The 20,080-nt window shown below is 51.6% G+C and overlaps 2 protein-coding genes across 13 annotated transcripts; both read right to left on the bottom strand.

Annotated features, from left to right (window-relative positions):
• RCN3 (reticulocalbin 3) lies at nt 1–7,960 on the bottom strand. 4 transcript variants are annotated; one of them, XM_012539227.3, is made up of 7 exons: nt 7,582–7,960; nt 6,921–7,168; nt 4,849–5,051; nt 3,349–3,521; nt 2,549–2,609; nt 794–993; nt 1–545 (listed from the first exon to the last, which is right to left on the bottom strand). In XM_012539227.3, exons 2-7 carry the CDS (start codon nt 7,160–7,162, stop codon nt 438–440), a joined length of 987 nt encoding a protein of 328 aa, XP_012394681.1. In that variant the 5' UTR covers nt 7,163–7,168; nt 7,582–7,960; the 3' UTR covers nt 1–437. The 4 variants fall into 4 exon arrangements, with proteins under 4 accessions (XP_012394681.1, XP_049559974.1, XP_049559975.1 ...); XM_049704017.1 differs by lacking the exon at nt 7,582–7,960 and having other exon boundaries at nt 6,921–7,570; XM_049704018.1 differs by lacking the exons at nt 6,921–7,168; nt 7,582–7,960 and adding an exon at nt 6,238–6,879.
• Nucleotides 7,961–8,106: 146 nt separating this feature from the next.
• Nucleotides 8,107–17,444, bottom strand: FCGRT (Fc gamma receptor and transporter). Of its 9 annotated transcripts, none has more exons than XM_033417211.2 (7): nt 17,191–17,444; nt 16,695–16,781; nt 16,103–16,462; nt 15,705–15,980; nt 9,750–10,019; nt 8,981–9,097; nt 8,107–8,589 (listed from the first exon to the last, which is right to left on the bottom strand). In XM_033417211.2, the coding sequence occupies exons 2-7, from the start codon at nt 16,765–16,767 to the stop codon at nt 8,510–8,512; spliced, it is 1,176 nt and encodes a 391-aa protein (XP_033273102.1). In that variant the 5' UTR covers nt 16,768–16,781; nt 17,191–17,444; the 3' UTR covers nt 8,107–8,509. The 9 variants fall into 9 exon arrangements, with proteins under 9 accessions (XP_033273102.1, XP_012394678.1, XP_004286233.1 ...); XM_012539224.3 differs by having other exon boundaries at nt 16,103–16,396; nt 17,191–17,439; XM_004286185.3 differs by having other exon boundaries at nt 16,103–16,354; nt 17,191–17,431.
• Between the last annotated feature and the right edge of the window lie 2,636 nt (nt 17,445–20,080).

Below are 20,080 nucleotides of genomic sequence, written 5' to 3'. Positions count from 1 at the left end.
TGGGGCCCCAGCACTAGATTTTATTGCTTCCCTGGCAGAGAGGAGGCATCCTTTGGGCAAGTGCTGGGGGCAAGTTCGGGGCACCTGGGGGAGTGTTTCTCGTCTCTGTGGTGTGAGGCTCAGATTCGGAGCTGGGGGTTAGTGGAGGCTCTTACAGACTGAGCTTGGCGTAGGGGGCCTTGGTCTGGGCGGGGAGACTCTGCCAGTGAGAAGTGGATGGTCCCTCACTTTGGGTCTGTGAGCCCTTGGGGGGATCTGGGGGGGCTGCGATGTCTCAGGGAGAGAAGTTGACCCTGTGGGTCCATGAGAGCCCAGGAGCAGGGGGACACCGGAGGCTGTGTCCGCAACCTTCAGGGCCGGACAGGGGGCCCTGGCCACTGGGGCCCTTCTGCGGGTCAGCCCATGGGGCGACAAGGCTGCAGTGGGCACGCTGGGGCTCAGAGCTCATCGTGGTGACGTGTCAGGTCCTCGCCATAGTTGGTGGCCTGGCTGCCCACGAACATGTTCCAGTTGTCCAGGATCTCAGCCTTGCTCAGACGCCCGTCCTGAGAGGGGGTCAGAGGTCAGCGGGATGCCACGGGGCCCTGCCTGTGAGACTCCTCCCTGGAGCCAAGTATGGCTCCCATGGTCTCCGTCCCCCTCTCCCTGGGTCTCTGTTCCTGCTTTTCTCCCTCCCCACCTCCATCTTTGTCCCTCTTTCTTTCTCCAGCCAAATAGGGACCCCGAAGTCCCAGGCCCACGTTTTGGTCATTTCTGCCCACCGGGCCAGCATCATCCCCCTGCGCCCCTGCACCTTGTCTGTGTCACTCTCGTGCAGCAAGTGGTTGGCCTCCACCAGCGGCTGGTCCTGGGCAGGGGGCAGCACCCAGTGGCCCACCTCACTCCCATCCAGCTTCCCGTCCTTGTTCAGATCGCGGAAGTCCCGGAACTGTTCCCGCTCCGTCTGCACCCAGGCTGGCTCCTCCTCCCCGGGCTCTGCCGAGTACAGATCCGCTGGGGTTGGGGGGTGAGAGGGGGCGACATCAGGGGCAGCTCCTGGGGCCTCCCAGCCTGGCCCTGACACTCCTGGAGCCCGGAACCTTGGACCACCCACTTCACTTTCCTTCACCTCAGTTTCCTCTTCTGTTAAACGGAATTGATAACAAACCCGACTTGCAGGTGATCATTATGCTGCAGGTGAAATTGGCTTCATTGATTGGTCACGTGATTGATTGAATCATCCATCCATTTGATCGACACACGCATGAGACAGAGTGTGCACTGTGTGGTGCAGTGCCTGGCACATAGGAGGCACCCATAGTGGGAGATCCTCTAAAGCTACGCTTTGAACAGCTCACCACACCCAGAACGTCCCTGGAGATGCTAGGAGCCTCTCCTTTGTTGCAATTATTTGTAAATGTTTGAAAAGCTCTTCACCCCAAGGGCCCACAGATACATTTGGAAGACATTACAACCTGACAAGTCTTTTTATACCAGACACAAAGCCACCATAATGAGGACAGAATGCCTTCCTCTACTCCGGGGCCAGGCCAGGGGGCTGTCACAGGGAGGGATGGCCTCAAAGATGGAACAGGTGTGCCAGGCACACAATTACCCACTTAGCCTTCAGCCTTGCTTTTTTTTTTTTTTAATGGTCTTACGTCTTTTTTTTTTTTTTTTTTGCCATGCTGTGCATCTTGCGAGATCTTAGTTCCCCGACCAGGAACTGAACCTGTGGCCATGGCAGTGAAGGCACCGAGTCCTAACCACTGTACTGCCAGGGAAGTCCCTGGAGTTCTTTCTGACCAAAAAGAGAGAGAGAGACTTCTATCTTCCTCGAAGACAGAAAAAAATAAATGATGCTTAAATTGAAATGTCTTGCCTATGGGTTTGTTCCATAAAAGCATTCTATAAAGCAATGTTTTCAAACTTTAAAGACTTCCACGTTTAATAGCCTCCCTTCAACCAAATTCTTTGTACCCCTGAGGACAGGGACAGAGGCAGAACCAATGGGGAACTGGGGGGTGTCTTGAGGGCTCCCCGACATCCTGAATAACAGGAGATGCGGGATTTGCTGTGTAAATGCAGGCTCAAGACAATTTCCCTGACATCCTATCCCAACCAAACACAGCTCCTGAGCCCTGATTTTGTAGAAACTCCACACTCTCCCAGGAACGGACCTTCTCTGTGATATTCTCTGCTCTATCCTCGACCACCAACATGCAGTAGGTGCTTGATAAATGTTTCCTGGCCCGGCACACAGTAGGTGCTTGATAAATGCTTTTGCGGTCTGGCAAATAGAAGGGACTCAATAAATGTTTCCTGAGCCTGGCACACAAAGGGTGTTTGATAAAGATTTGTTGGGCCCAGGAAATATATGTGCTCAGTAAATGTTCCTTAGGCCTGGCCCACAGTGGATACTCAGTAAATGTTGGGTGGATGGATGGACCCAGGCAGCAACCCTGCCCCACTTCAGAGAGCCTTCGCTCTAATGGCTGATATATATCAGCTGCCACCCATGCTTGGGAGAGGACAGGCCTCCTTGGGAAGAGAATCAGGTCCCACTCACCGATGTACTCGTCCACTTGCACATAGCCGTCTTTGTTCTTGTCCAGATCCTCCAGGGTTTCCTGGGGAGAAAGAGGCATCAGGGCTGAGAAAATGCAGAAACAAAGGAAAACAGTCAAACAGAACAAAATATTATTAGTTTAGTCATTAAGCATAGTCAAGGACCCTTTAGTTCCTCTTCAAGGGCTATAGATAATATTCTGAGCCATGTCCTTTGAGCTGTCTTATAGGTACTGAAACCCCACTGGGTGGAAGAAGTTAACTACACCTGGCATGGGCAGGGGGTACAGGAGAAATCTCTGGACTTTCCACTCAACTTTGCCGTGAACCTAAAATGGCTCTAGCAATTAAAGTCTAATGGAAAAAAAAAGAAAAGAGAGAAGAGAAAAAAATCCTGCCACTCTAAAATAGAGACAGAGTTGGCAAAAAAAAAAAAAAAAAAAAAAAAAAATATATATATATATATATATATATATAAAGTAATAGAAGATGGGGGGCCAGCAGGAATGGCCTCAGAGTGGACACTCCATGTCTGGGGTTGGGATTTTCCTGGGGTTCAGCCAGGATGGGGGCTATCTAAGGCACTGCTGGGGGATGTGGTTTTCTGAAGGCAGGCTGGGTGCCTGGACCCCAGATGTGAGCACAGAAAGGGGGAGGCCAGATCAGGAGAGATTAGATACTGGGGGGTTGAAGGGTGGGCACTGGAGCCCCGAAGGTAAGTGCTGGGAGGCTAGTCCTGGCATCAGAAGCCTGGGTCCCGGGAGGGAGGTGGGAAGCAGCGTTCCTCAGGCCCCCACTCACAGCAATCACGATGTCCCGCATGTGAGGGAACTCCTCAGGATGCAAAAAGGCCGTCAGCTCTTCCCGAGTGGCCATTGAGTCCCCATCCTGGTCAGCCACCCGGAAACGCCGCTCGTCCCGAGCCAGCATCTTCTTGTAGGTCTCTGTGTCCTCCACATCGTGAAATTCTTCACCTGGGGAAGGAGGGATCTTGGTGGGATGTGCTTTAAGACAAAGGGATCTGAGACTTCCCTGGTGGTCCAGTGGTTAAGACTCCACCTTCCAATGCAGGGGACTCGGGTTCAATCCCTGGTCTGGGAACTGAGGTTCCACATGAAGCAGGGTGTGGCCAAAAATTAAAAAAAAAAAAAAAAAAAGACAAAGGAATCTAACTCTGGGGAGTCAGGGCAGGGAGACCTCCACCGAAATAATAATAATTAATAGTAGCTACCTTGTAGTGAGAGCTTATTATGTGCTAAGCTCTTTATCTACAAAATTGCAATTAATTCTCACAAAAAGCAAGCAAAATGAGTTATTTTGTAGTAGTTGTTGTTGGGGGTTTTTTTTGGCTGCACCGAGCGGCTTGTAGGATCTTAGTTCCCCGACCAGGAGTTGAACCCGCACGGTTGGCAGTGAAAGCACGAAGCCCTAACCATTGGACCTCCAGGGAATTCCTTTTTTTCATTTATTCTTACTTTATGAAGGAGAAAGCTGACTGTCAGAGAGAGGAAATAACTTGCCCAAGGTCATGCAGCCAGGAAGGATGGACTTTGAGTTGATACTGGCCCACTGGGCCCCGAAGTCACGCTCTGGTGCAGTATACTGACTCAGCTTGCTGGACACAGAGGAGGGGAAGGACATTTTCAACAAAGGGAACAGTATGTGCAGTAGAGGTTTGAAGAGCACTGTGAGTTCGGGGAAACTGCAGAAGATCCATTTAGCTGGGGCAGAAAATGCAGAAAAACGATGGTGGATGGTTGGGTGAGACTGGGCTGAGGAGCTAAGACTCTCTCCTGGGGACCCTGGGGAGCCATGGGGGGCTGTGAGCAGGGGAAGGTCAAGGTCAGCTCTGAGTGTGGAAAGATCCCTCTGGGTGTATGCGAGGGACAGGCTGGAGGGGGAGGCTGGGTTGAGGGTCCAGGAGGGAGTGGATAAGAGCCGTGGGGGGCCGAGGACTGGGGCATGGGGTTGGAGAGGAGGGAATCCAGAGGCAGAGGAAGAATAAATGGCTTGGGGCTCTCAGGATGAGAGGTCAGAGATCAAAGGTCAGGCCGATAGGGCTTAGGAGGTAGATGTCCCTGGTCAAGGATCTGAAGTTCCCCAGTGGATGTCAGAATGAGAAACCAGAGATAAAGGGTTGGGGGTTTCAGGGTGATGGGGTTCTAGAAGTGGGTAGACCCTGGTCAAGGGTCGGAGGTCAAAGGTCATGAATCTGGTTAACGGGCTTAACGTTCTCAGGATGAAGGTGTCAAAAAGGTCCGGGTCATGGTGTGTGTGGGGAGCAGGGGTCGGTTCGCGTACCCGGCTCGTAGTGGCCGTAGGTGGCGTTGCGCAGCTCCTCCCAACCCACACGCCCGTCGCGGTCTGTGTCGTACGTGTTCCAGGCTGCGCTCACTGAGTCCCGTATGTGCCGCTGCTGCGTGTGTGCGATCCACGCGCGGAGCTCGGCCAGCGACACCCAGCCGTCCCCGTCCCCGGCGCGGTCCATGCGGTCCACGATGCGCCTGCGAGCCGGGGCGGGGCACACGTCAGTCTCGGGCCCCGCCGACCCCCGGGTCCCGCCTTCTTCCAGGAACTCGAGACACACCCCCACATAGGGCTGAAAATGTTGTCCCTGAGTCGCCAGCAAATTGGGAGGAGGCGCCTGTCAATCCCGGTACCACGCCCTCCTCAGGGCTCTGCCTCCCCTTAATCCAGGGTCCGCTCCCAGAGGCAATAACGCCCTTTCCGAGACGCGGCGGGCCTGTGGCTGGCACTGCGGTCCACGACATGCTCGCTTGGGGAAAGGACCTATGACAATCCAGGGTCCCACTCTCCACTCTGGCCTGCACGTGCTCCATCTCTAGCTTGAACGAGCTGGGGAGGGGCTCAGGGGGCAGGGAGTCACACCGTGCCCCTCGCCCGCAGATTCCCTGTCCCAAGACTCACTCTGAACTCCGATTGCCACGGCTACAGACTCTCCAGACCTCTTGCCGTCTCAGGCCCCGCCCCCTTCCCCTGGCTCTGCCAGTCTTCAGAACCTCTAGCCCCTCTAGCCCCGGCCTCTGCTCGGCCCCCTCCCGGGCTGCGAGCGTCAATTTCAGGCCCGTATCCCTGCAGCCCCGAGGTATGCTGCGACTCGCCCCTTTTCTCTAGTCTTTCCCAGCCGTTATCAGGCTTTGCCCCAACCATCAGCCCCAACACTGCAGGCTCGGCTTCCACCCGTTCCTCCCCGTGCTCCAGCCTGATCCTGTACACCTCCATGTCACATGTCAAGCCCTTTTAGGCCCCCACCTCATGCCCCGTCTCTCGAGCCACGCCTCTCGGCTCCCAGGTCCCATCCCTCTCCCCTGGCAATGCCCCGTCATTGGTCTGTGTTCTCGCCCAAGCGCTAACACAGGCCACGTGGAGCCCTTCTTCCTGTCACCGTCCCGAAATCCCCGCAAACCAGTCCCCAGAATTGAATTTGAGATGGCCCTGCCCAGGTCGCTGATCCCTTCCTCCCGCGCTAGGCTGTCTCTGCTCTGTTTCGTAGGGGTCCGGCTACCCTGAGGTTCCAGCGGTGGTTAAGAGTTTGGGCTCTAGAGCCAGACATTTAGGTTCAAATCCTGCCACCTCTTCTTGCTGGCTGTGTGACCGTGGGCAAGTCACTTACCCTGTCTGTGCCTTAGTTTCCCCCTCTGTAAAATGGGGATAAATAACAAAACATACCTCATAATCCGTGTGGGGATTAAACGACTTAAATCTCGGTAAAGCACTTTGAACAGCTCCAGGCATTGTATTATGTGTAAGTCTATCACTGCTTTTCCTCCCCCGTCCTTTCTACACCCAACCCCATCCATGCACAATATCCCAGCCAGCAGACCTGGCCACCACCGCTATCTCCACCCTGAATCTGGTGACCCTAGTCTCTTCTCTCCCACCTGGAAGACTGCAGTCACTTCCTCACTGGGCTCCCTGCTTCTTGCTCGCTATAGTCTGTGCCCTGCATGGCAAGAGGGATCCTGTTAAAGCCTAAGTCAGCTCACGTCCTCCTTCTGCTCAGAGCCATCCCACAGCCCTTATCTCACTCAGAGAAAAGCTTAAAACTTCACTGTGGCCCCAAAGGCCCTGCACAACCTGACCCCTTTATTCTCTCTGCCACTACCTTCTACTCTCTCCCTCCACTCACTGGGTTCCAGTCACATAGGTCTCACTGTTCTTCAGACACATCAGGCACATCAGGCCCGATTCTGCTTCAGGGCCTTTGCACTTACAGTTCCCTCTGCCTGGAATGCTATTCCCCCATACACCCACATGTCTCATATATTACCCTCTCATCGAGGCCTCCCCTGACCTCCTCCCTCTTTAAAATTACAACCCTGAATCCTCCTCCCCCTCCATCTCTCTCCTACCCCAGACGGGCTTGGCTTTCCTCTGGGGTGAGTTGGTCGAATTCCTTGGCCACTTCTCGTCCCAGAAAAGCCTCATGATCATATTGGAAGTTCCCGTGAGCGTCATCATGAGTGGCCTCGCTCAGGGGCGCCGCGTGGTGCACCCTCCCCTGGCCATGAGGGCCGGCGTCAGGGGATGGCTTTCCCTGGGCTCCGCGCCTGAGCAGCAACAGCAGCAGCAGAAGTGACGGTTGCCACATCATCAGTCCCTGAGGAGTGGTGGAGGCTAGGAGTCAGGGGTCACAGAGAACAGGACAGAGACGAGACAGGAGGATGGGGATGGGGGAGCCTAGGACAGGACAGAGAGTTGGTAGCTGGCTGCAAAGTTTTGAGCTCAAGAAGGGACAGGAAGGGGAGAAGGGAGGCGGGGTTCTCTGAGGTTAAGCCAGCTGTGGGGACCGAATCCTCTGAGGAAGTCCCAGAGGCGTACCAGGGCCGCAAGTGGGGAGGATTCAAGCGGGAGACGTGGTGCAATTCCCAAGCATAGTTCAGGGCGGGGTCGTGGCCAGAAAGAAATCATGCAGGCCCCCGGGCATCGCTTTCAGCTTGGTCCCCAATCCTCCACCCAAGTGGACCCGAACCGTCCTCGCTGGGCAGGGCAGCCGCCCCCGCCTCCCTTTACCCGGTCAGGCAGCTTCACTTCGCTCTCTAAATTCCACTCCGAGTTCTCCAAAAAGATGCCCAATTTGGCTGCTCTCCAGCCAGGCCCCGCCTCCTGCAGCGCAGAGGCCCGCCCTCCTACCAATGAGCGCTCTTGAGGGCCTCATGGGGCGGGGCCGATGAGAGCTGGGCGGGCCAAGGGCGCCCCTCGCCACGTCCACAAAGGAAAGAGCAGCCCCTTGAGGTTCGCCCCGCCCCTTCCCAGGGCTGGCGGGGTGGGCAACACCGGAGTGACACGGCCGGGGGAACTACAACTCCCGGCAGGCGTCGGGGCGCCGTGCCCGACCACCTGCAGTTGTTCTAGCTCCAAAGCCTCACGGGAGGTGTAGTTTTATCTTCCCCTTTGTCCGCAAGTTTTAGGAAGGAAGGGAAGCAAGAAGCCTGAGGAGGCTTTCCTTTCCCTCAAGGAGGGAATAACTCTTCCGTTCCTCCAAGGAGTCAGGTCAGACTCCAAGCCAAGAATTCCTCAAAATGCCGGGCACAAACATCCAGTAATTATTTGTGAAATTTATTAAAAATATATGACTTGGTATATAAAATTGGTAGATTCCACTATGGCAACAAATTAGCCTCAGGAGAGATTTGAAGCCCAAGGCTTACACCATTTATTCCCCCCACAATTTCCTAAAAAGTTGAAACGATGAGAACACAATGATTCGGGCCCAAACCCATGTTATATGTGGAGGTGGAAGAGAGCCATATATATCAGGAGGGGAAACTGAGGCAGGCCACAGAAGGAGAAATTCAGAGGGCAGACATCGGGCTCCTTCTGGAGGCTCAGAAATACCAGGATTCCAGGAGGTCTCACAGCATGAAAAGGACCTGACTACATTAGCTGGTAGCAGCCAGGATGGGGGACGATCCGCAGTCGCTGCGAATGCATTTATATCCTAAGATTCAGCTTCCTTGGACAGGCCAGGAGTGGGTAGGAGGGCCCCTACATCGTCCCCACGGAAAGAGATCCAAGGGTCTGAGGAAAGAGGGAAGGGGGAGAGATTAGAATCTTTGAAATCCTCTGGGTCTCTGACTTCCCCTCGTGTGTGTGTGTGTGTGTGTGTGTGTGTGTGTGTGTGTGTGTGTGTGTGTGTGTGTGTGTGTGTGTGTGTGTGTGTGTGTGTGTGTGTGTGTGTGTGTGTGTGTGTGTGTGTGTGTGTGTGTGTGTGTGTCTCAGTCTCTGTCTTACCCTGTGGGTTTCTATACGCTCTGAGTCTCTGTTTCACCCCTCCAGTTTTCTGTCCCCACCACTCTCTGGGTCTCTGTCCCTCTCTGTCTAGACCTCTGTCCCCCCAGGAATGTGTCTCCCTCTTTTTGGGGGATCTCTGTCCCTCTCTCTGAGGCACTTCCCTCTTCCTGTCCCACACCTGGCAGCCCCTTCCTCATCCTCCTCCACAGAAGAGCTCCTCCTGCAGCCACTGTCATGAGCAGTAAGAAGCCGATGACGATTCCAACCACTGGCACCGAGGACTTGGCTGGTGATTCTGCAGCCAGAGAATGTTGTGATATATTTAATGGACCCTCCAGCACATCTGAGTCAGGACAGGGGACTGGGGGTTCTCAGTCCCTCCCAAGCTCAGAGATCCCAGCACCAAGTTTTGGGGGAGTGGAAAGGCCACTCACATGATGTTCTAGGTCTAGAAAGCCCCCAGGTTGTATGTAAGAACCAGCCATAGCAAGAGGGGTCTCAGTCACTCTGGTCAAGAGACCTGTAGCAGCAGGGTGGGTGGTGTTCCAAATTGGAGAGGAGGGGTGGGCACAGAGCAGTAGAACATCAGACTCATAGAGGATTGGCAGCAGCAGACAACGAACGGTCAGACTCCATGAAGACTAGCAGCAGCAGGACGGAAGGTGGTCAGACTTAGGGAGGACTTTCCATAGTGGTTAATGGGTGGCCCGACTCAATGAGGCCAGCAGCAGCAGGATGAAAGGCACTCAGACTTGGGGAGGCAAGCAACACAGGACAAAAGGCTGTCAGGCTTTGGAAGAACTGGCAGTGGTGAGGCAGAAAACAGTCAGACGCAAGAAGAACTAGCAGCAGTGGAGTGGAAGGTGGTCAGACTCAGGAAGGACTGCTGCAGTAGAGGGAGAAAAGGCAACCAGAAGCAGGGAGCATCACCCCCAGCGGGACCTCACCCAGCTCCACAGTGAGGGGCTGGGCCAGCCCTGCATGCTGCACCACGCAGCAGTAGTGGTGCTCGTCGCCACTCTTGACTGTCAGTGATGACCAGGCGTGGAAGGAGCCATCGCCGTTGGGGCCAATGTCACCCTCACCAGAGCCAGCTGCCATCCCATTCCGTAAGAATCGCAGCTGCAGCTCAGGTGGGTAGAAGGAGAAGGCGCTGCAGGTGAGCACAGAAAAGCCAGGGCTGCCCGGTCGGGCCTTCAGGCGCATGGAGGGTGGCTCTGCAGACAAAGAGGCAGACAGGCCTAAGTCCCAGGCCCATGAACCCCCAAGGCCAGGCCCAGGGTTGGAGAGGGACATAGAGAGGACTCAATTCCTTCCACTCTATCCAGGAGGCCCCACCACGTGACCTGCGACTTCCTGAGCCTAGAGAATATAATGGTAAAGGGGGAAGGGCCTTCCCAGGGGTACAGAGACCCAACCTGTCCACCATGAGGGTATCCATCTCTCACCCAGTCCTTCCTACAATGACACATACTGAGCATCTACCATGTGATGTGCCCGGCACTCTTCTAGGCACTGGGGATACAGCAGTGAACAAGACAGACAAAAGTCCCTGTACTCATGGAGCTTGTGTTCTAATGAGGGGAGAGAGACGATTGTTTGTGTACATGTAAATAAAATGGAAAGAGTTTATGAAAGTGTGATGAGGGAAAATAAGACAGACCCAACAGTCATTCAAAAGATAGTAAGAGAGGGACTTCCCTGGTGGCGCAGTGGTTAAGAATCCACCTGCCAATGCATGGGACATGGGTTCGATCCCTGGTCCGGGAAGATCCTGCATGCCACGGAGCAACTAAACCCATGTGCCACAACTACTGAGCCTGCATTCTAGAGCCCGCGAGCCACAACTACTGAGCCCGCGTGTTGCAACTACTGAAGCCCACGCACCTAGAGCCCATGCTCTGCAACAAGAGGAGCCACCGCAATGAGAAACCCGCGCACCACAATGAAGAGTAGCCCTCGCTTGCTACAACAGGAGAAAGCCCGTGTGCAGCAACGAAAACCCAACACAGCCAAAAAAAGAAAGAAAAGATAGTAAGAGGATATGAAAAATTTCATGGGCTTCCCTGGTGGCGCAGTGGTTGAGAGTCTGCCTGCCGATGCTGGGGACACGGGTTCGTGCCCTGGTCCGGGAGGATCCCACATGCCACGGAGCGGCTGGGCCCGTGAGCCATGGCCGCTGAGCCTGCGCGTCCAGAGCCTGTGCTCCGCAGCGGGAGAGGCCACAACAGTGAGAGGCCCGCGTACCACAAAAAAAAAAAAAAAAAAAAAATTCATGCCAGCGCATTTGAAATTTAAATAACCTGGACAAATTCCTGAGAAACACAACCTTCTCAAACTGACACAAAAAGAAGTTTTACAATTGAATAGTAATCCTGTAACTATTTAAAATTTTTAATCAATAATTTAAAACTTTTCTACAAATAAAATTCCAGGTCCAAGGCCTTCCCTAGTGGCGCAGTGGTTAAGACTCTGCGCTCCCAATGCAGGGGCCCCGGGTTTGATCCCTGGTCAGGGAAATCGATCCCATATGTATGCCACAACCAAGAGTTCTTCCCAACTAAGACCCAGCGCAACCAAATAAATAAATAAAATAAATATTTTAAAAATAAATAAATAAATAGAACAACCTTCTTTAAAAAAAAAAATCCAGGTCTGGATGACATAATTAATGAACTATACAAAACAACTAAGGAAGAAATATACCAGTTTTTTTTTTTTTTTTCGGTCGCGGGCCTCTCACTGTTGTGGCCTCTCCCGTTGCGGAGCACAGGCTCCGGATGCGCAGGCTCAGCGGCCATGGCTCACGGGCCTACCCGCTCTGTGGCATGTGGGATCTTCCCGGACTGGGGCACGAACCCGTGTCCCCTGCATCGGCAGGCGGACTGTCAACCGCTGCATCACCAGGGAAGCCGGAAATATACCACTCTTACACAAATTTTTCCAGGGAACAGAAAAAGAAGAAACCATTCCCAGCACATTTTATGAAGCCAATGTACCTTAATAACAAAACCTCACAAGGACATAACAAGAAAGGGAATTTAAGGCCAATATCACTCATGTAAATACACTCAAAGTCTCTAAAAATATTAGAAAATAGAATCAAGCAACTTATATAAAGGATAACACATTATGATCAAGTGAAGTTTATTCCAGGAATTCAAGGTTGGTTTAACATTTGAAAGTCAGCTAATACAACTCACTACGTTAGAATAAAAGGGACAAAGCAACTGGTCACTTGATAAAATTCAGCACCATTCAAAATAAAAAAATAAAACAGAAAAACTCTTAGAAAATGGGCAGAAGACCTAAATAGACATTTCACCAAGGAAGACATACAGATGGCCAAGAGGCACATGAAAAGATGCTCAACATCACTAATCATTAGAGAAATGCAAATCAAAACTACAGTGAGGTATCACCTCACGCCCAGTCAGAATGGCCATTATTAAAAAATCTGGAAACAATAAATGCTGGAGAGGGTGTGGTGAAAAGGGAACCCTCCTGTACTGTTGGGGTGGGAATGTAAATTGATACAGCCACTATGGAGAACAGTATGGAGGTTCCTTAAAACACTGAAAATAGAACTACCATATGACCCAGCAATCCCACTACTGAGCATATACCCTGAAAAAACCATAATTCAGAAAGAGACAATGTACCACAATGTTCATTACAGCACTACTTACAGTAGCCAGGACATGGAACCAACCTAAATGTCCGTCGACAGATGAATGGATAAAGAAGATGCGGCACATGTATACAATGGAATATTACTCAGCCATAGAAAGAAACGAAATCGAGTTATTTGAAGTGAGGCAGATGGACCTGGAGTCCGGCATACAGAGTGAAGTAAGTCAGAAAGAGAAAAACAAATACCGTATGCTAACACATATATATGGAATCTAAAAAAAAAAAAAATGGTAGCAATGAACCTAATTGCAGGGCAGGAATAAAGAGGTAGACATAGAAAATGAACTTGAGGACTTGGGGTGGGAGGGGCAAACTGGGGCAAAGTGAGAGTAACATGACATATATACACTACCGAATGTAAAATAGTTGGCTGGTGGGAAGTAGCAGCATAGCACAGGGAGATCGGCTCAGCTCAGTTCTTTGCGATGACCTAGAGGGGTGGGATAGGAAGGATGGAGGGAGGCTCAAGAGGGAGGGGATATGGGAACATGTGTATGCATATGGCTGATTCACTTTGTTGTGCAATAGGAACTAACACAGTATTGTGAAGCAATTATACTCCAATAAAGATCTATTAAAGAAAAAAATATTGAGGGCTTCCCTGATGGCACAGTGGTTAAGAATCCTCCTGCCAATGCAGGTGACATGGGTTCGATCCCTGGCCCGGGAAGATGCCACATGCCACGGAGCAACTGAGCCCTTGCGCTACAACTCCTGAGCCTGTGCTCTAGAGCCCGTGAGCCACAACTACTGAAGCCTATGTGCCTAGAGGCCATGCTCTGCAACAAGAGAAGCCACCGCAATGAGAAGTCCACGCACCACAACGAAGAGTAGCCTCCGCTCACCGCAACTAGAGAAAGCCCGCGCACAGCAACGAAGACCCAACACAGCCAAAAATAAAAACAAATAAATAAATAAATTTATATATTTTTTAAATTGAAAGAAAAAAAAAACTCTTAGCAAACTAGGAGTTGGAGGAAACTTCCTTAATTCATCAAAGGGCATCAACATAAAAATCTATAACTAACATAATACTTAATAGTAAAACGCTGAATGCTTTCCCTGTGAGTTTGAGACTACAAGATGTTCATTATCACCACTCTATTCAACATTGTACTGGGGATCCTAAGATAAGAAAAATAAATAAAATTTACTAAAACTAGAAAAGAAAATAAATAAAACATGTCAAATATGACATGATCCGAAAGAATCTAGGAAAAATTAATAGCAGTAAGTGAATTCAGCAAAGTTTCTGAATACAAGGAAAATATATAAAACTCAATAGTATTTCTATAAACCAATAGTATTTCTATAAACTACAAACTATAAGAAAATGAAATTTTTAGAATTACCATTTACAGAAGCATCAAAAAATGTCTAATACTTAGGGAAAAAAATCTAACCAAAGGGGTGTAAGACCTCTACACTGAAAACTACAAAATATTACGGAGAGAAAATAAAGGATATCTAAACAAGTAGAGGGATATACTGTATTCATGGATTCGAAAACTTAATATTGTTAAGGTGTCAATTCTCCCCAAACTAATCTATAGATACAACTCAATCACTATTGAAATCCCAACAGAATTTTTGGCAGAAATTGACAAGCAGAAATGTATCTAGAGATGCAAATGACATGGCATAATCAAGGCAATAAAACTGAAGAACTTAACTGCTAGATATCAAAACTTTCTATAAAGCTACATTAATCAAGAGAGTGAGGTATTGGCTGAATTTCAGTCCAATAATCAGTGGACTAGAAGAGAGAGACAAAAAAAAAAAGAAAGAAAGGAAGAGAGGGACTTCCTTTGCCGTCCAGCACAGGTTCGATACCTGGTTGGGGAAATAGGATCCCACAGGCCGTGCAGCACGGCCAAAATAAAAAATTAATTAATTGAGGGGACTACCCTGGTGGTCCAGTGGTGAAGACTCCATGCTCCCAAGGCAGGGGACCTGGGTTCGATCCCTGGTCAGGGAACTAGATCCCGCATGCCACAACTAAAGATCCCTCGTGCCGCAACTAAGACCCAGCACAGCCAAATAAATAAATAAATGTTTTTTTTTAAAGTTAAAAAATTAATTGAGCCGTGTATTTTAGGTAAGTAAGTCACACCTCAATAAAAAGCAAAACAAAACAAAACAAAAAAAAGAAAGATGCTATAATGAATGAATGGACAAAACAGTGGCATGAGAGATAATAATGGGGGTGGGATGGTACTTCCTAGCCAGGGTGGTCAGGGAGGGCCCTGATGAAGAGCTGACATCCAAGGTCAAACCTCAAGCATGAGAAGGACCCAGTCATGGTTGGATCCCAAGGAAGAGAATCAAAAGCAGAGCGAACAGCAGATGCAAAGGCCCTGAGGAAGGAAAGAACCTGACATATTGGAGGAAAGGGAGAAGGCCACTGTCGTTGGGCGTATTGTGAAATTACAGTGGTGGAAGGCAGCCAGACCATGAGGAGCTTGCAGGCCTTGGAACAGAATCTGGATTTTAGTCTAAGACTAGTGGGGATCTATGGGACAGTTTTAAGCACTGGTGGGATGGGAGTTCATTTATGTTTTTAAAACATTCTTCTGGCTGCTAGGTGGAGGACTGCCTACATTGAGGGCCGAGATGGAAGTAGGAATTGCACTGTGGGGGAGGCTGAGGACAAGACAGCTGTAACTACAGCCCTTAAGTTCCCCTGCCGTGTGTGTAATTATAGCTCAGAGTGACATACGCTGTGTGTAACAGAGGTCACACAAGATCTTGTGGGTGTCCAAAAGAGGCAAGCGAAAGCCTCATGGGCCAGAGTGGAACCTGACACCGGTGGCATCCGGCACCAGTGCAACTGGCAAAGGTGAAGAAATGGGAGGCCTGGTGTGAGCTGAAGGGGCTCCGGGTGATTCTGTCTGGCCAAATGGAGCAGATGGAGAAACGTGAGGCTGAGGAGAGGGACAGAGGCCATGCCACATGGCGTCTCAATGCCCGGCTGAGGGGCCTGAGCTGTGCCCCAAGGGCTCTAGGAGCCACAGGAGGGCCGCGTGCAGGAGAGGGGCAGGGGCAGCTTGGGGTGGAGAAAGACCCTCTGGGACATGATTGCAGGAAAGCGGGGTAGACTGAAGCCTGGAGGCTGGGGAGGAGAGGCTGGGGAAGAAGATGAGGCCTTGGGCAGGGCTGTGGGGATGAAGGGGTCCGTGGGCGTCAGGACTCTCAGCGGGGTTGCTCACCCTTCCACTCCAGGTTGCCTCGGCCCCTCTCCAGATGCCCCAGCAGCCGGTGGGGGCAGGAGTAGAGCAGGAAGGTCTTCTCCTTGTTGACTGCCTCGGGCTGCTGCGTCCACTTGATACTGATGGTCTGGGACTCAGGCCAGTCCCCATCCCAGGTGCCCATCTTGGGGTCAAACATCATGAACTCCTCGCCATTCAGGGCAAACTTGGCCACAGGCACCGAGACATTGTCAGGGCCCAACTCACAGCCCAACAGGCCCTGCAGGGTGTAGGGACCTGGGATGCCCAAACACAGATGAGCAGGGCCCAGGAGCAGGGGCCTTGGTCCCCTCCTCCCTCAGACCCAGGATCCAGGCCCCAGCACCGTCCATCCTCAGACTCAGGAGTTCCAGTCTCACCTCCTTCCCCTAAAACTTGGAGAGCTTCGAGGAAGAGCTTCTCCTTGCTCCTCAGGTCTGTGGTCTCTTTCTCCCAATACCAGGACACCTGGCTTTCCCAGACCCAAGCGCCGTAGGGCTCAGCCTCAGCCCGCAGGTTATTGTAGCTCAGGTACTGCTGTGGACCCAGCCAGCCCGACACCCAGAAGGCAGGAGTCCCCGAGGCGGGGGCGGACACGGCCGTGAAGTGGTACAGGAGGGAGCGATGGCTCTCTGCCGGAGACACAGGTGAAGAGAGCAGATGGGCCGGGGTACCTAGATGGGAGCAGGACAGACACCCCGAGAGAGAAAAGACCCCACCGCAGATAGAGGGGTCGGAACCTGAGAGGAGGGCCAGACCCGGAGAGAGGGACAGAGACCCAGTAAGAAGGGGACAGGTGTTTCCCAGACACACCGCCAGAGGGAGGAGATCGTGAGAAACGAAGTCAAATGAGGCAAAGAAGGAAGCGCCTGGCTCAAGTGGGACCACAGATTTCGCTTCCTTTGCTCTTTTCCCGGAGGGCGCCACCTCCCTCGTCCGCGGCAGCCCCGGCGCCCCCCCGAGCCCCCTCACCTGCACTCAACGTCCCAGGCAGGAGGACGAGCAGCAGACCGAGCCCCCAGGGCTGAGGCCGGCGGACCCGCATCCTCAATGGGAGACCTGGGGCGGGAGCGGGCGCGTGACTCCTCCGGACCCCCGCCCCGCCCCTCCCTCCCTCCCCCAGCTCCCGCTCGGCTCCCCTCGGCCACCCCGCGCGCCAGCGACTGCGGGTGGAGGGGTTCGATCCCGGAGGATGACAACAAGGCCCTCCTCCTCGATGAACTTTCACCCCTTAATTGGATCCGAGCTGGTTAATTAGTTACAGAGCCTGGATAGGCTGAGAGTCCTCGCTCGGAGTTCGGCCCCGCCTCCTCCTCCTCCCTCAGACCCGCGGGTCCCGGCCCCCCCCTCCGCGCCCCTCCTCCCTCAAACCCCAAAGTCCAGATCCCCGGCTCCCTCCTCCCTGAGACCCTGGAGTCCGGGCGCCCGGCCCTCTCCACCCTCGGTCTTGGGCCCCAGCTCTGCTCACGGCAGCCACGATCCCTTCCCTCCTGCGGCCCCAGCTGGCTCCCGTGACTAGAGACCCCAGTTCCTCTCTCACATCCTGTCCGGAGACGGCTCCTCGACTCCAGGAATATCCAACCCCGCCCCCCAGCTGCAGGGCACACCCCGGGCCCTGGGCCCAGCCTGAGTGTTGGTCTCTGCCTCTCTCTAGAAACTTGTCTTTTTTTTTTTTTTTTCTCTCTCTGTTGCTTTTCTTATCTTGAGGGTGTCAGCCACCCAGCAAATTCATGACGAAGTTGGGAATCAACATTATCGGAGTCCCAAACTGGGAGGTCTGTGTGCGTCCCCTTCTTAGGTCGCTGTCTATCCCCACCACCCCCAACGCCCGTCACTAGCTCCTGCTGTGATAAAAGTCCTCCAGATACTTCCACACTTCCTCCTTCCAACCCCTCCCCCAAGGGGCCCCTCAAAGTGCGCCTGCAGTTCTTTAATATCTTCTGATATGACCTTAATAACGCACAGACCCAGTATACTCTATCATGCTTCGGGGCACCCTCCAACCACCCACCGGCAGCCCACACTCCTGCTATAATGCTCCCATTCATTTGTTTTACTGGGGTAAAGTGCACAGAACAAAGGAGTTCCTATTGGTTACATTTCGTGCATTCACAATGTTGTGCAACCATCACCACTATCTAGTTCCAGAACTTTTTCATCACCCCAAAGGGGACCCTAGAGACGTTAAGGGGCCCCTGCTCCCCCCAGCCCCTGGCAACCACAAATTTACTTTCTCTCTCTATGGATTTTGCCTATTCTGGACGTTTCAGATGAACGGAATCCTACAATATTGTGGCATTTTGTGTCTGGCTTTTCATTTAGCATACTGTTTTTGTTTGGTTTTGGTCGCGCTGCACGGCTTGTGGAAGATCTCAGTGAAAGCACAGAGCCCTAACCACTGGATGGCCAGGGAATGCCCCAGAAGATTGTTTTCAAGATTTATCCACATGGTAGCCTGTATCAGGACTTCGTTCCTTCTTATGGGGGGATAGTTTTTTTTTTTTTTTTGAATTTTACTTTATTTTTTATACAGCAGGTTCTTATTAGTTACCTATTTTGTATATATTAGTGTATATATGTCAATCCCAATCTCCCAATTCATCAGGTGGATAGTATTCTATTGTAGGGACTGACCACATTTCATTCATTCATTCATCAACTGACGGACATTTAGGTTGTTTCCACTGTTTGGCTATTGTGAATAATGCTGCTGTGAACATTTGTGTACAAGTTTTTTGTTTTGTTTTGTTTTTGCATAGCTGTATTCAATTCTTTTGGGTATATACCCAGGAGTGGACTTGCTAGGTGGTCATATGATGTATTAGTCAGGGTTTTCTGGAGGAACAGAATCAACAGGATATATATATATATATATACACATATATAAAGAGACTTGGTATAAGGAATTGGGGCATGTGATTGTGGAGACTTGGTGAGTTCAAAATCTGATAGGGATGGCCGGCAGGCTGGGGACTCTGGAAAGAGTTACATTTCAAGTCTAAAGGCAGGCAGTCTGGAAAACCAAGAAGAGTTCATCTTGCAGATGAAATCCAAAGGCAGTCTGCTCTCAGAGTTCCCCTTTGCTTGCTGGGGGGAGGGGAGTTTTCCACCTTCAACTGATTGGATGAGGCCCACCCACATTTTGAAGAGTGGTCGGCTTTACTCAGAGCCCGCTGATTTCTGTGTAAATCTCATCCCAAACACCCTCACAGAAACATCCAGAGTAATGTTGGACCAAACAACCGGGCACTGTGGCCCAGCCAAGTTGACACATGTGTTAAACGATGACAGATGGTAAATCTATGTTCAACTAAGTGAGGGACCTCTGTTCATTTCATGACTCTCCCTGGGTCCTGCTAGAATATCCACTAAGATCCACCCTGATGCTGAAGGATCCCGCTTTCATGTCCCATGAGTCCTAAAATACCTTGGGGAACTTGCCATGCCCAACCGTCACCTCTACGTCCCTTGGGATCCAGCTGTCTCCGGAGCACCATTCCAGCCCCTGGGCTCTCATTTTAAAGGCCCTCAGGACACTACTCTGATGTTCCTTGGACCGCTTCGCCACCAGAGAAGTCCCTGGTTATCCATTTTAAATAAAGCAGTGTGTACATTTCAATCCCACACTCCCTAACTGTCCCTTCCCCCCACCCTTCCCCCCTGGTAACCTAAGTCTGTGAGTCTGATTCTGTTTTGTAAATAAGTTCACTTGTATCATTTATTTTTAGATTCTGCCTGTAAGAGATATCATACCATATTTCTCTTTCTCTGTCTGACTTACTTCACTCAGTATGACAATCTCTAGGTCCATCCATGTTGCATGTGGCATTATTTCATTCTTTTTAACGGCTGTGTAATATTCCATTGTATATATGTACCGCATCTTCTTTAACCATTCCTCTGTTAATGGACATAACTAATTTTAACGCTGGTGTCCCTGGAGTTCTCCTGGACCATCACCAGAGGCCACTACCATGCCCCTGGGTCTCTGAAAATCTCAGGCTCCCACCCCCAAGCTCCTTGGGTCCCAGATAGTATCCTGAGACCCAGTGATAGAGTCTTCAGGAGGCTACACCAACATCCCACGGAGTTGGCCACGCCATCCCTGAATCCTGCTAAATCAGTCCTGAGCCCTCGCAGAACAATTGCTGTGACCCACTCAGGAACGGCCACAAAGTGCCCTCAGCCCCAGGCTCGCTCCCTGCTGCCGAACCTGAGCGAATCCTTCAGGTTCTGTCAGAAAGCTGAGCGGGGCTCCCCAGGCCCACTCCTGGGTTCTCTCTATTACTATCTCTCACCAGGCCCTGCCCTATCCAGAACCTCCCCATGAAAGACAGATAGACACAGAGAGATGGATA

This window comes from Orcinus orca, chromosome 20, assembly GCF_937001465.1.
Source record: "Orcinus orca chromosome 20, mOrcOrc1.1, whole genome shotgun sequence".
NCBI classification, from domain to species: Eukaryota; Metazoa; Chordata; class Mammalia; order Artiodactyla; family Delphinidae; genus Orcinus; species Orcinus orca.
The sequence above is the reverse complement of the archived record's forward strand: the minus strand, read 5'-3'. Positions and strand labels throughout refer to the sequence as shown.